Below are 12,822 nucleotides of genomic sequence, written 5' to 3'. Positions count from 1 at the left end.
TGAAGGGGCTGTGAGTGGTCTGGAGCAGGTTGTCTGGTTAGAGCCGACATACCAGCTGTGTAATCCTGGTCAACTTAGCACCCCCTCTGAGCCTCAGTTTCCTCATTCATGACATGGAGTTAATAACAAAGCTGTCTCAGTAAGAACATAGTGAAAGATCCAGTGCGAGTGCCGCACTGGTTATATAATCGTAATCTGAACTCTGCATCTCCAAATGTTCCTGGACTTTAAGGATGCAGGGCAGGGGCCTCAGAAAACCATTTCCTGAGGATGACACGGAGAAATGTGTCTATTCTGTGGCTAGGCACGTTGAGGCTCGGTTCCAGAAGGGTGTGTTTAGATCACAGTTTGCATCTGCGAATATCCAGCTGCGGCCAGCAGCCATCTTAGCTGGAAGCAGACAGCCTGGGCCCCAGACCTCACTCCCTTCACTCTGCAGGGCCCCAGGCCGTGAGCTAATAATGCACATTTGGGTTTCCTGTGACAGGGAGGCTCCCTTCTCTTCTGCTAGTACGTAATTTGGCAGATGGGATTTCTACGTGAGGCTTACTTCCTTGTGAAATCTGAATGAAACCCCTCCCCTTCCAAAAAAAGACGAAAAGAAAAGTGCTGGGAGATAAAGCGGCACCACAAAGCCCCATCGAAGGCGGTGTTCATGAGATCATTTTACAAGCACGCAAGTCACTCTAAGTGGTGCGTTAATCAGGATGCCGCCCGCCTGCTATAAAGCAGCAATAGGAAAACAGGTAACGCGTTTGAAGCCATTTGCCGGTGCTGTGACTACACCCTTTTTCTCCCGCTCAAGAAATCATTCAGAATTCAAGCCAGTAATACTACCAAAAAAATGATAACTATGTGAGGTAGTAGATATGATCACTAGCATGACATAATCATTCCACAAGGTACAGGCATATCAAAACACTCACACTGTGCCCCGTGAATACATACAATTATTATCAATAATAAATAGGGCTGGGCGTGGTGGATCACGCATGTAATCCCAGCACTTTGGGAGGCTAAGGCAGGCAGATCACTTGAGGCCAGGAGTTTGAGACCAGCCTGGCCAACATGGAAAAACCCCATCTCTACTAAACACAAAAAAGTTAGCCAGGCGTGGTGGTGCACACCTGTAGTCCCAGCTACTCAGGAGGCTGAGGCATGAGAATCGCTTGAGCCCGGGAGGCAGAGGTTGCAGTGAGCCAAGATCGCGCCAGTGCCTGGGTAATAGAGTGACACTCTGACTCAAATAATAATAATAAATAGTATTTATTTATCAAAAATTTAAACTTAAATTAGAATAAAAAGAAAAAAAAAGATTCAAGTGAGCAAAGGAAGCCCCATGATGGAGATAATACCAAACCCTCTCACTGAAAACTGAACAAAGAGCCACTTGCAAATACCCGCTGGTGTTTGCAGTAAATAGGATTGTGGTGTCCAAACTACAAGTGACTGGGACCCCCGGTACGCTCTGGGAGTTACTGCTCTTTGCATGTTCCAACAGTAAGTGACCCCAGAGATCATTCAGTCCAACCTCCACCTGAGGAAGGGGCCTCCTCTCAGCACACCTGCCAGGTGAGCATCACGCTGTCCTGGAGTCTTCCCAGACGTGTGGCACACATGGGGTGACTTCCCGCAGCAGCCGGTTCTGAGATTGAAGTCTTCACCCACCTCCTTATAGAATCCTCAGGTCAGCCCAGCTCCTGCCCCTGCAGCTTCCCAGCCTCTAACTCCTACAGCTTTGTCTTCTCTGGGCTACACAGTCTCAACTTCCTTCCACTCACCTTCATCTGATGTGGTTTTCCAACCTCGTGCCACCCTGGTTAGATGCAGAAAATGCCCTGACCCAGCATTTCCAAAAGTGTGCTCCTCAGTTGCACGAGAGGTCACCAATATTCCTCCAAGACTGGCTTCTGTGGTCAAATAAGATTGGGAGACAGTGAGGTTAACAAAATGTAACAGACGTGTTTGTTTGTCTACATTGTGTTTCTCAGGGAGGGAGGAGGGTTGCATAGCATTTTCTAAACGTATTTGATGAAGTTTTCTCATCTGTCAAATGGGGACGGTGGCAGCATCTACCTCCCAGTGTGCCATCAGGAACAAATACAATCTTGCCAAAGGCTGGAAGTGTGGGATTAAGTGAGGCTGAGCGGGGACTTGAGCCTTGAGGGCTGTGATTGGCGATTTCAAATGGAAAGGCAGGCACTTTATAGGAAAGCAGAGGCACGAGTTGACAGCAAGTATCTGCAAGCCCTACTTGCTGAAGGCGGGGAAAGTCTGAGAAGGAAGGTAGGGAAGGAAGAAGGGAAGGCCTCATCCACATGGTCCCATAATGACTTAAAGCTGCAGGAAGGAGCCAGTACAGGTAAATGACCACTGGGTGGCAGCACAATCCAAGGAATAAGATCAGAAGCGTCTCCCCTCCCTCCTCCCCCAGCCTCCCACCTTCTACCCAACTCCTTTATCTGCCAGGTGAAAGCTCAGCCGCTGCCCCTGCTTCCTTCTCCGTTCTCATCTGACATCTGGGCAGATGGATTCTTCCAAGCACCCAGCTCCCAAGGACCTTCATTGATTTGTTTACTGAGCTACTTTGTGTTGGGCACTTAGGGTACAGCCTTGGGCCAAGGCTGGAACTCACGGGAGCAGAGGCCCGGGATCCTCTGTCCTCCTGTCTCCTGGGTACCTGCCAGAGAAGTGGCCCCCATCAGCAGCACGGAATGACTTTGAGCCATGCATTCTCAATGGGGCCATATGGCCCCCAAGGAGGTGAAAATTGGTTCTCACTCTTTTTATGCATAAAGCACACATTTGCATACAGTACATAAACAGATATCTGTGATATGAAAGTTTCATGGAGGGGGGACCACTGTGGGGGAAATGTCTAGAAAGGCACCTGAGGGGCGGTAATGGGACCAAAGGTGGAGAAACGCTATTCTAAGTCAACCAAGGGCTCACCCTAGGTCTCACGCCTCCAGAAGGAACCATCCGCACACCCTGCCAGGCATGGCCAAGTGTTGGCAGGAAGGTGACCTCTCCCAGTTTCTGTCTGCTGGGTCTGTGGACTCCTCTCTTTCTCTTCATTTCTGCTCTCCTGCCCCAGGTGGGTTTTCTTGCACGAGAAGGCATACCAGGTACGGGACACAGCCATTGAGTCCTCGGTGGTAACCAAGGTGAAGGGCTTCGGACTCTACGCCAACAGAGTCATGGATGTGTCTGATTATGTGACGCCACCTCAGGTATGGTCCCCTACCCAGAGAGGCATGCGGATGCCCAGGCGCTGGGCAGGTTGGAGGGGAGAAAGCAGAGCAAAGAGCGCCAGTGGGATTCCCACAGCAGAATCCGTGATGTCACTGATCCAGAGGACCTCTCATCCAGCAGCTGAGAGCTGTGCGGGAGCTTGGGCCTGCAGTGCTAGGCACCAGGAAAGCTGGGTTCCTCTCCAGGCTCTGCCACAACTTGTAGTGCAATCAAGGACAACACACACGGGGGAAGGCGGCCATGTGGGTGGTTGCAAAGAGCCAGCTCTGCCCCTTACTAGCCCTGTGACCTTGGCCAAGTCACTAAACACAAGCCTCGCTTTCCTCGTCTGCAGAGAGGGGATATCAGTTCTGGTCCCTGTCTCACAGACTGGGACTGTTGCATGTTTTTCTCTCCCTTCTTCTCCTCCCAAGGGCACCTCAGTCTTTGTCATCATCACCAAGATGATTGTTACTGAAAACCAGATGCAAGGATTCTGCCCAGAGGTGAGGGGAGGAGACAGAGAGGTTGGGTGAAGCAGGTTAAGGCTGAAAATGTTGGTGGGAGTAGGACTGGTGGCAGGGAGGGGTGGGGTATAAGCAGAGGCCCTAAGTCTGGCCTTGCAGCTGGGACCTGGGACCTCCACCCTCCTGCGGCTGCTGGCTGTGGGGAGGCCATGGGAGCTGAGGGGCTCACCAGGCCAGGACAGGGTCCTTCACCAACCTGTGACCTGTCTGCCCACAGAGTGAGGAGAAATACCGCTGTGTATCAGATAGCCAGTGCGGGCCTGAGCGCTTCCCAGGCGGGGGTGAGTCCAGCCCCTTCCCCACCCCACAATCCCAAGTGTTAGCAGGACCCATGGGGGAGAGCCTGTCGTCGGAGAGGGAGTGGGAACCAGCCTGTTCCATGTCATTCTGCTGGCATTTACATGATGTTCCCTGGGTGCCACACCCAGCAGGTGCTATAAGGTTGGCATGGCCCTTGCCCAGAGGAGCTGCTAGTCTAGGATGGTGGTGACAGACAGGGGTGCTTGAAGTGGCATGTGTTGTCCAGGAGGTACAAAGGACTGTGGAGCCTGGGGGCGGGGGAGAGAGTGCTTCTGGGTGGGTGGTATCAAAAGGCTTCCTTGAGGTGGTGACATTTGGGAAGGTCCCTGAAGATGAATAGGATTTGGCAGGATAGAGGGGGCTTCAAAAAGTGCATTCCAGACAGAAGGAAGAGCTGCAGCACAGACTCAGAGGCAAGGAAGGAAGAGCAAGAAGAAGGGAGGTCCTCAGGGTTGCTGAGCCTGGAAGCACATGAAAGGAAAGCTGTCACCTCCTTTTGTCTGGGTCTGGGGCTCAGGAGAAGAAGCAGGAAAGAAGTCAGCTCCCTTTTCCCTGCCCATTCTTTTCCCCCCATTGCCAGGGTCCCTGATGGGGGGAAGGAAGGGACGGGGGAGGAAGGGAAGGGAGAGGAGCAAAGGGCAGGCAGCCATCCAGCAGCTGTGGCTTCCACTTTAGGGATCCTCACTGGCCGCTGCGTGAACTACAGCTCTGTGTTCCGGACCTGTGAGATCCAGGGCTGGTGCCCCACGGAGGTGGACACGGTGGAAATGTAAGGCTCCAAGACAGATGGAAGGAGACAGGCCCCCACCTCAGCTCCCCTCTGCCCATGTGGGAGCTGTGCATCTCTGAACTTGAGGAGAGTCTGTGACTCTCCCCAGTATTGTCCCTTCCTGGTGTGGGGGGGTGGACTCAGGTCCAGGGTATCATCTTCCCCAGCCCACTCACCTGCCTCCTCCTCCCGCTCTGACCCTCAGGCACAGACAGTCCCTTCCTATAGCCTGCTCTCAAGGTGCCCTTTATCTATAAGAGCTCTGCCTTTGGAGGCGTCCACCAGGAAAGGTCGCCCGGGGGTGAAAGCCTTCATTTCCCCCTCTTCCTCCTGGAAAGCTAAGGCCTCCTGTGCTCACCCACAGGCCCATCATGATGGAAGCTGAGAACTTCACTATTTTCATCAAGAACAGCATCCGTTTCCCCCTCTTCAACTTTGAGAAGTGAGTGCCCACTTCTTCTCTAAAGCCAAGATGCAGACACCCCCAGCCCTGCCACCTTGTTTTCAGGGAAGTGGAGATGCCCCCTCGCCACAGTTCTTCCCACTTCCACTGACCCATCTCCCGGGGCCTCCATTCCCAATCTCCCAGCGGGCCTTGGCCACTGAGGATCAGGGGAACTTTGGGGTCAGTTTCTCTGCCAGCCTCCCTGCCTTGGGGCTCAGATCCAAATGGGAGTTTTGCTTGGGGTAGAAGAGGGACAACTTAGGCCTAGTCCTGGGTCGAGGATGCCTTCAACGGTTGAAACCCTTTGGTCTCGTCCCATTTCTTTTTCCCCACATCTAGCCCATGTGTGGAAATCCCTTTTCTCTTAGTCAGTTCAGTCCCCCTTCATTGACTCGTTAATTCCACAGCTACTCGGTGGGCATTGGCCATGTGCAGAGGGCAATGCCAGGCACTACAGAAGTGCACTAGGCCAGCCTCAGTGGTAAACGCCTATAATCCCTGCACTTTGGGAGGCCGAGATGGGTGGATCACGAGGTCAGGAGTTTGAGACCAGCCTGGCCAACATGGTGAAACCTCGTCTCTACTGAAAATACAAAAAAAAATTAGCCAGGCACGGTGGCGCACACCTGTAATCCCAGCTACTTGGGAGACTGAGGCAAGAGAATCGCTTGAACGTGGGAGGCGGAGGTTGCGGTGAGCTTAGATTACGCCACTGCACTCCAGCCTGGGCAACAGACAGACTCCATCTCAAAAAAAAAAAAAAAAAAAAAAAAAAAAATTGCGCAAAGTAACCAGGAATGATTCCTGCCCTCCCGAACTCCCAGTCTGGCAACTGGAGATTAGTCACCGATGTACATCACCCTGCTACAGGGAAGGGGGTGATGGGGCACCAGAAAGATGCAGGGAAAGGAAAGAGGGGAGAGAGATGGCGAGGTCCAGATGAAGGCTGAGGGTTCAGATCCCCCCTAGGCGTGGAGGGCTCAGATCCCCGCTAGGCGTGGAGGGCCCTGAGGCTCCGGAAGGCGGGGGGCGGGGGCGGGGAGATTGCATAAGACGATCTTCCCATGAACCCTGGGCCGACCTCTCTCTCCGCTCCTCCCCAGGGGAAACCTCCTTCCCAACCTGACAGCCAGGGACATGAAGACCTGCCGCTTCCACCCGGACAAGGACCCTTTCTGCCCCATCTTGCGGGTAGGGGACGTGGTCAAGTTTGCGGGGCAGGATTTTGCCAAACTGGCGCGCACGGTGAGGACCTAGCCATTCTTCCGCGACCCCAAACTCCCCAACTTCAGCCCTTTCCCAGATTTCAGGGCCCTTTGGCCAGCACTGGCCAGGAGCCGCCGCGAGACAGCGCCACCTGGTGGAAGCATCCCGGGCCTGCCACTGGCTTTGTGCCTGAATCCTTTCTCCTCTCCCCACGCGGAGCTGTCTTGCCCGCCCCCGCTCCCGCTGAGCCCACCTTCCTCAAGCCTCAGTTTCCCACTCCTATCTTCACACTTCACCTCAGGGAAAGGCCTTAGATCTGTGGTAATCCCTAAACGATGGGAAAGTAGACCTGTGGCCACTTTGTAGCTAAAGGACTGAAGATCCCAAAAATAGGACTCAGAGGCTCCAGTGTCCGCAGCCGAGCCACAGCCTTTTTTTTTTTTTTTTTTTTTGAGACGGAGTCTCGCTCTGTCGCCCAGGCTGGAGTGCAGTGGCCGGATCTCAGCTCACTGCAAGCTCCGCCTCCCGGGTTCACGCCATTCTCCTGCCTCAGCCTCCCGAGTAGCTGGGACTACAGGCGCCTGCCACCTCGCCCGGCTAGTTTTTGGTATTTTTAGTAGAGACGGGGTTTCACTGTGTTAGCCAGGATGGTCTCGATCTCCTAACCTCGTGATCCGCCCTCCTCGGCCTCCCAAAGTGCTGGGATTACAGGCCTGAGCTACCGCGCCCGGCCACCACAGCACTTCTTTACTGAGCAGCATGTGACACATCACTTTCCTTTCTCCCTGCCTCCGTCTCCCACCTGGAGGATGGGAGGAAATCAATTGTCACGACCTCCACCCCACCCCCACCCTGGCCCAGCGCAGGGAGTCGGAGGGCGAGAGGAAAGCTCATACCCGGCTCTTTTCTTCAGGGTGGCGTTCTGGGCATTAAGATTGGCTGGGTGTGCGACTTGGACAAGGCCTGGGACCAGTGCATCCCCAAGTACTCCTTCACCCGGCTGGACAGCGTTTCTGAGAAGAGCAGCGTGTCCCCAGGCTACAACTTCAGGTAATCCCCTATCTCCTGGGACATCAGGAGAAGAAGTTGCGGGCTGTTCTAAAGAACTTTATTTCAAGCAGCAATGTTTATCGGGGAGACAAGGTCCCACAACCATCCACTCACCCCCGGCGCCAAGTCCCACCTCAGGTTTCATTTCAAATCAGGAAGGACTCTGGAACAGCCATTAGGGTCTAGCTGGGTGTCCTGGGAGACAGTGTCTCCTTATCACTGGAGGGGACCACACCAGGGATTCCTGCTGCAGGTCAGTAGTTAGAAGAGAAGGCCAAGGTCTCTTGAAATACTGGGGTTTTGCGATTCTTTGCCTGTTCCTAACACTGGCCTGAAACTGTAACGTGCTTAAGTGACTTCCAGATAGGTGCATTCCCTGCCCTGGGCCTGAATTTTCTAAGGTTTCTCGTTCTACAAAGTAAGGGTGATAACTGGTATCGTTTTACATTTTACAAGATGGCACTTCTGCGCGTCTGTCCACAAACATGTGTCACCAATAGCAAATTATAATTGTCATTGGCTCTTCTTCAATGCCTCTCCAAACGAGAACTCAGACCAGTCTTTAAATATCATCCCAATGGCTTTGAGACTTCAGGGATCCTTTCAGGTTTTGTTTTGTTTTGTTTCTCCATTTTGAAGAAAGGGAGAGAGGAATCAGAGAATAAACTGTTTGGAAGCAACTGAAAGCGCTTGAACAAGCCATTGGTCTTCTCCCATCCTAATTTCCCCATCTCTGAAATGGTGATAGTACTGCTGTGATCTTCAGGATTCAATTAACCAATGTGTGAAAAGCTTCAGCTTTCTGTTTTGTTTGTCTCCTACTTTTTTTCTGAATCATTCGTTTATCGATTAATCCGTTAAACATGTACCAATTGTCTACAACATGCTAAGGACCGTACTCAGTTATCTTAGGTTAGCAGTTCTCAAAAGTGTAGACTACAAGGTCAACACTACTTATTAAAAGTTTTATTTTCTTTTTAATTGATAAATAACAATTGTGTAGATATATGGGATACAATGTGATGTTTTGATACATGTATACATTGTAGATTCCCCCCAATTTTTGAAGATCCTGAAGTTTCTGGCGGGGCCCTGTTTAAGTACACAACATTATACACTAAACAGCTTAAATAGACTAAATAGGCTGTGACCAGGGGGAAAAATACATAAGAATATATTTCAGTTACATTTGAACATAAGAATATACATTTGAATATATTCAAATAATTGTTACTCAAATTTCCTTTGTTGAGGTGGTATTCTCTGATACAATGGCATACATAAGCCAAAAATAATCATTTCACCTTTTTAAAATGTTAATTTATCACTTAAAAAATAATCGCCCACCCCATTAAGCTTTATATTTAATAGTTTAAAATATACATGTATATTCTCTGGAAAGAAGAATCTTTAAAAATTGAAAGTACTTTCATAATCAACTCCAAACTTTAAAAAAACCATAGGAAACAACACATATTTTAAAGTAGGTTAAAAATACTGTTCGGCTCACTGGCAGAAATTGGCATATTTATTCAGTTGGTATATCACACTGAGATCAATACAAAGGATATTTGTATGGTGGCTTAAAATAGTAACATATTAATAAAATTCTCTTGATCTAAAGTGCAAGTTTTCATCTACATAACTTCCCTTTGGCCATTGGGAATTCTTTAATCCTCCAAATAACTCATTTGGCAGGAAAGCTTATGAAGAATGTGAATATTATAAAGACCCCCAACTACTGATATCATACAGTTTTAGAACAGCATCTCTCATCTAAAGAAAAATTGGTCTGGAGTTCTTCATCTCCAATTTCTTGCACTGCAGCTGCCTTCCCTCCCTCCCCACCTGAGCACAGAAGGATGTGAGCTAGACCTGGTCCTAAAAAAGCTTGGAGGGTATTTGGGGAGGCAGGACAGAGTATCTCCAAAGACCCTGCCTGCATAATACCCAGAGGCCTAAGAGAAACCACTCCTTCTTAGGACCTCAAATAATTGACTCCTCCAACAATGCCCTCCAGGCCAGAGAAGGAGGCAAAGCTGCTTAGTTTGACCCTTGCGATTTAAAAGTTTCCAGAGGGCCAAAGTAATTGCCCTGACATTGGGAGATATCTGATATCCGTGGCAAGCAGAGGGCTCTGCCCAAGCCCCTTCCAGTCCCTTCACCTGGGTGCCCACCCACCACCCTCCTGTGACCCTCAAACTGCTGGCACCCAAGGCTAAGCTAAGAGCCCGCGTGTGGGAGGCTGCAAAGCCGTCTTTCTGAATCCTCGAATAGGAGAGAGGGTCACAAAGCCAGGTTCAGTGTGGCTCACAGTGCACTTTCTATGATATGGTAAAATTTACACTGTTTTTTAGAATCTCACCAAGCTACTTACGGGTAGAAACCATACTAGTCACCCTGTATGCAAAACGCTTTGTGTGCTTCAGCTCAGCGTTCCTTGCCCGCCCTACAAAGTAGGTGCTACAATATCCCCTGCAACTTTACCGAGGAGAAGATGGAGCCTCACTGTTAGATAAGGTTCTCAAAGTCACAAAGCAAGCAAGAGGGGGAGCCTGGATTCAAAACATATTTCTTTGGATGATCTCCACCCCAGCCAGGAAGACTAGGGACATTTGTACTTGTTAATCCTCAGAAAAAAAAGCCTGCCTATGTGGTTGACACTTTCATCCCTGCTTAAAAACAAAGAATCCAAGTTCCAGGGAGATTTAAAGACTAGCAGATGCTGGCGGTGCAATTCATAGCCTGGCCTTTGTCTCCCGAACAAATTCATTTGCCGCTCCCTCCAACAGAGGCAGAATTTTCAACACCCCTACTGTTGCCGTTTGCTCTGGAAGGAGTGGAATTATTCAGCCAAGATTCGGCCTTGTTTGAATCTGCTAACTAAGACATCCAGAGGCAGCTAGAGATTCACATTTCCATCACTAATTACATTCGCAGCTCCCTTCCAAATGTCACTCCCCCCGCCCCTACTTTTTGTAGCTTTTTGCCTGCAGAATCAGAGATTTTGAGAATTTATAGCTGTTGAAGTTCCCTTGCAGTCACCCAAAGTCAGGTGGTCACTTTACAGATGAGAAAGCGGAAGTTCCAAAGGGGGCATCTTAGAGTAGCCTCAGAGGTCATTGGATCTCAACTCCTAATTTGACCCCTGTGATTTAAAAGAGTTTATAGAGGGCCCATGTAATCACCCTGACATTGGGGGATCTCTGATATCCGTGGCAAGCAAAGGGGCCTGCTCCAGTCATTGGAAAGGTGACCTCAAATTGAGCCAAAATGTTCTCCCTTCAACTCCTCCCCAGCGGACTTGGTGCTGTCCATGCAAATTAACCTTTATTTCTGTGATCCCCTGAAGATTCTGTTCTTCCCCTACCTGAAATTTAGTGGAGAGATTTTATTTTTACTCCTTGGTCTGTTCTGCGTGGCTAAAAGACTCTGTGGGCTGCTTTAACTTAGTATTTTTATGAAGCCTCTTTCCAAGCATATTGAGATTGCAGTCGGTGGGGTCATCTGGATTTCTAGCAGACAAAGTGCAGCAATTTCTAAAAATAAGAACCGTTGGGAGTCGCCAGTTCAGTGGTGCACAAGCGAAAGGCGGTCTCAGCAGAGCCCTGCAGCTCTTCAGGAGGCTCTCTTCTCTGTTGGCGAGATTTCTGAGGCCCGGGTAGACCCTCGATTCACAGGAACAGGACTTTAACCAGAGTACTATGTTTCCCAAAGTCCTGGGAGCAGGTGATGGTGTGTGTGTGTGTGCGCGCGCACATGTGAGTTCGTGAGAGTGGGTGTATTTGTTAGTGGGTGAATGTGAGAGGCTGAGAGTGAGTGTGTCTGTGTGTGTGTGTATGCGTGAGTGTATAGGCATTGATGGTGCAATGACAGATTAAAAATACTGTATCCGTCAGGGTCCCCGCAGGAAACAGATGGCACATTCTAACTGGGTAATCTGAGGAGAGTTTAATAAAGAGACTGTTTCAAAGGTGTGGGCAGGGTGGACGGAAACCACACAGGATAGTGCAGTACCAGGGCCAGAAACAGGACACCGGTTACCACCCAGGTCTGAAGAGGCGAGGAGAGGAAGCAGTGACAGGAACATGGAGACGGACAGAGCTGTGAGCAGAGGACAGCCTGACATGTGGCTGTGACTCGGGAGAGCCTCACGGGAAGCCAGAGCTGAGGCAAAGCGGCCCACTGAGGCAGCCGAGGGCAGGGTGAGGAAGGGAGGAGCGTGGACCAGAGGGACAACCGCAGAGATGTCCAGGACAAGTCCTGACGACTTTCATCTGTGAGATCACAGCCCTTCCTTAACTTTCAGAGGTCTCTAACTGCTTTATGCCCCCGATGAGAAGTGGGGAAGATGCATCCAAGGAAGATGCACATATTCACAGACATGAGAAAATTCGCAGGCAAGTTATCTTCTTAAAGGATATTTTCTTTCTTTTTTCTTTCTTTCTTTCTTTTTCTTTTTTTTTTTTTTTTTTTTTTTTTTGAGACAGAGTCTTCTTCTGTTGCCCAGGCTGGCGTATGCAGTAGCTCAGTCTCTGCTCACTGCAACTTCCACCTCCCAGGTTGATGCAATTCTCCTGCCTCAGCCTCCCCAGTAGCTGGGATTACAGGCACCCGCCACCACGCCCAGCTATTTTTGTATTTTTAGTAGAGACAGGATTTCACCATGTTGGCCAGGCTGGTCTCCTGACCTCAAGTAATCCACCCACCTTGGCCTCCCAAAGTGCTGGGATTATAGGCGTGAGCTACCACGCCTAACCAAGTTATTTCATTTCTACAAATAAGATATAAATACATTCTCGGAGAAATAAATCCGAGCAATGCTGTTGTATACAGAGTAATGACATGGGAAGTCCCCTTCATTCCCTAGGCCTGCACCCTTTGCAGGGAGTTAACATCTGGGACAGTTTAATGAGTTTCCTTCCAGTTCTTATTCTATGCATTGATATTTATACAGCATAAAATTCCAAGACTTTGAGGCCCTCTAAAAGCCTATCCCATAGCCAGGTGTGGAGGCTCCCGCCTGTAATCCCAGCACTTTGGGCGGCTGAGGCGGGAGGATCCCTTGAAGCCAGGAGTTCGAGACCAGCCTCGGCAGCAATAGCAAGACTCCTTCTCTATAAAAATAAGATTAAAAATTCTAAAAAATAAATAATCAATGAAAGCCTATCCCTGCACCTCAGATTAAGAGCCCTAGAGTTAAGTTTGCAAAGCCCTGTCACACCTATTTTTGACAGGATTCACAGCTCGCCATCTTTCCCCACCCCACAAGGTAGGCTCAGAAAGATTTT

The 12,822-nt window shown here is 49.9% G+C and overlaps 1 protein-coding gene across 1 annotated transcript in view; it reads left to right on the top strand.

The window, feature by feature from the left end:
• The window catches only part of P2RX3 (purinergic receptor P2X 3), a 33,833-nt gene that overhangs the window by 5,070 nt on the left and 15,941 nt on the right, over nt 1-12,822 (top strand). The window contains exons 2-8 of the mRNA XM_001103269.5: nt 3,098-3,233; nt 3,669-3,740; nt 3,979-4,042; nt 4,737-4,830; nt 5,195-5,272; nt 6,379-6,520; nt 7,395-7,531. Coding sequence (XP_001103269.1) covers nt 3,098-3,233; nt 3,669-3,740; nt 3,979-4,042; nt 4,737-4,830; nt 5,195-5,272; nt 6,379-6,520; nt 7,395-7,531 — 723 coding nt within the window. The remainder of the gene's footprint in view (nt 1-3,097; nt 3,234-3,668; nt 3,741-3,978; nt 4,043-4,736; nt 4,831-5,194; nt 5,273-6,378; nt 6,521-7,394; nt 7,532-12,822) is intronic.

Source organism: Macaca mulatta, chromosome 14, assembly GCF_049350105.2.
Source record: "Macaca mulatta isolate MMU2019108-1 chromosome 14, T2T-MMU8v2.0, whole genome shotgun sequence".
NCBI classification, from domain to species: Eukaryota; Metazoa; Chordata; class Mammalia; order Primates; family Cercopithecidae; genus Macaca; species Macaca mulatta.
The sequence above is the reverse complement of the archived record's forward strand: the minus strand, read 5'-3'. Positions and strand labels throughout refer to the sequence as shown.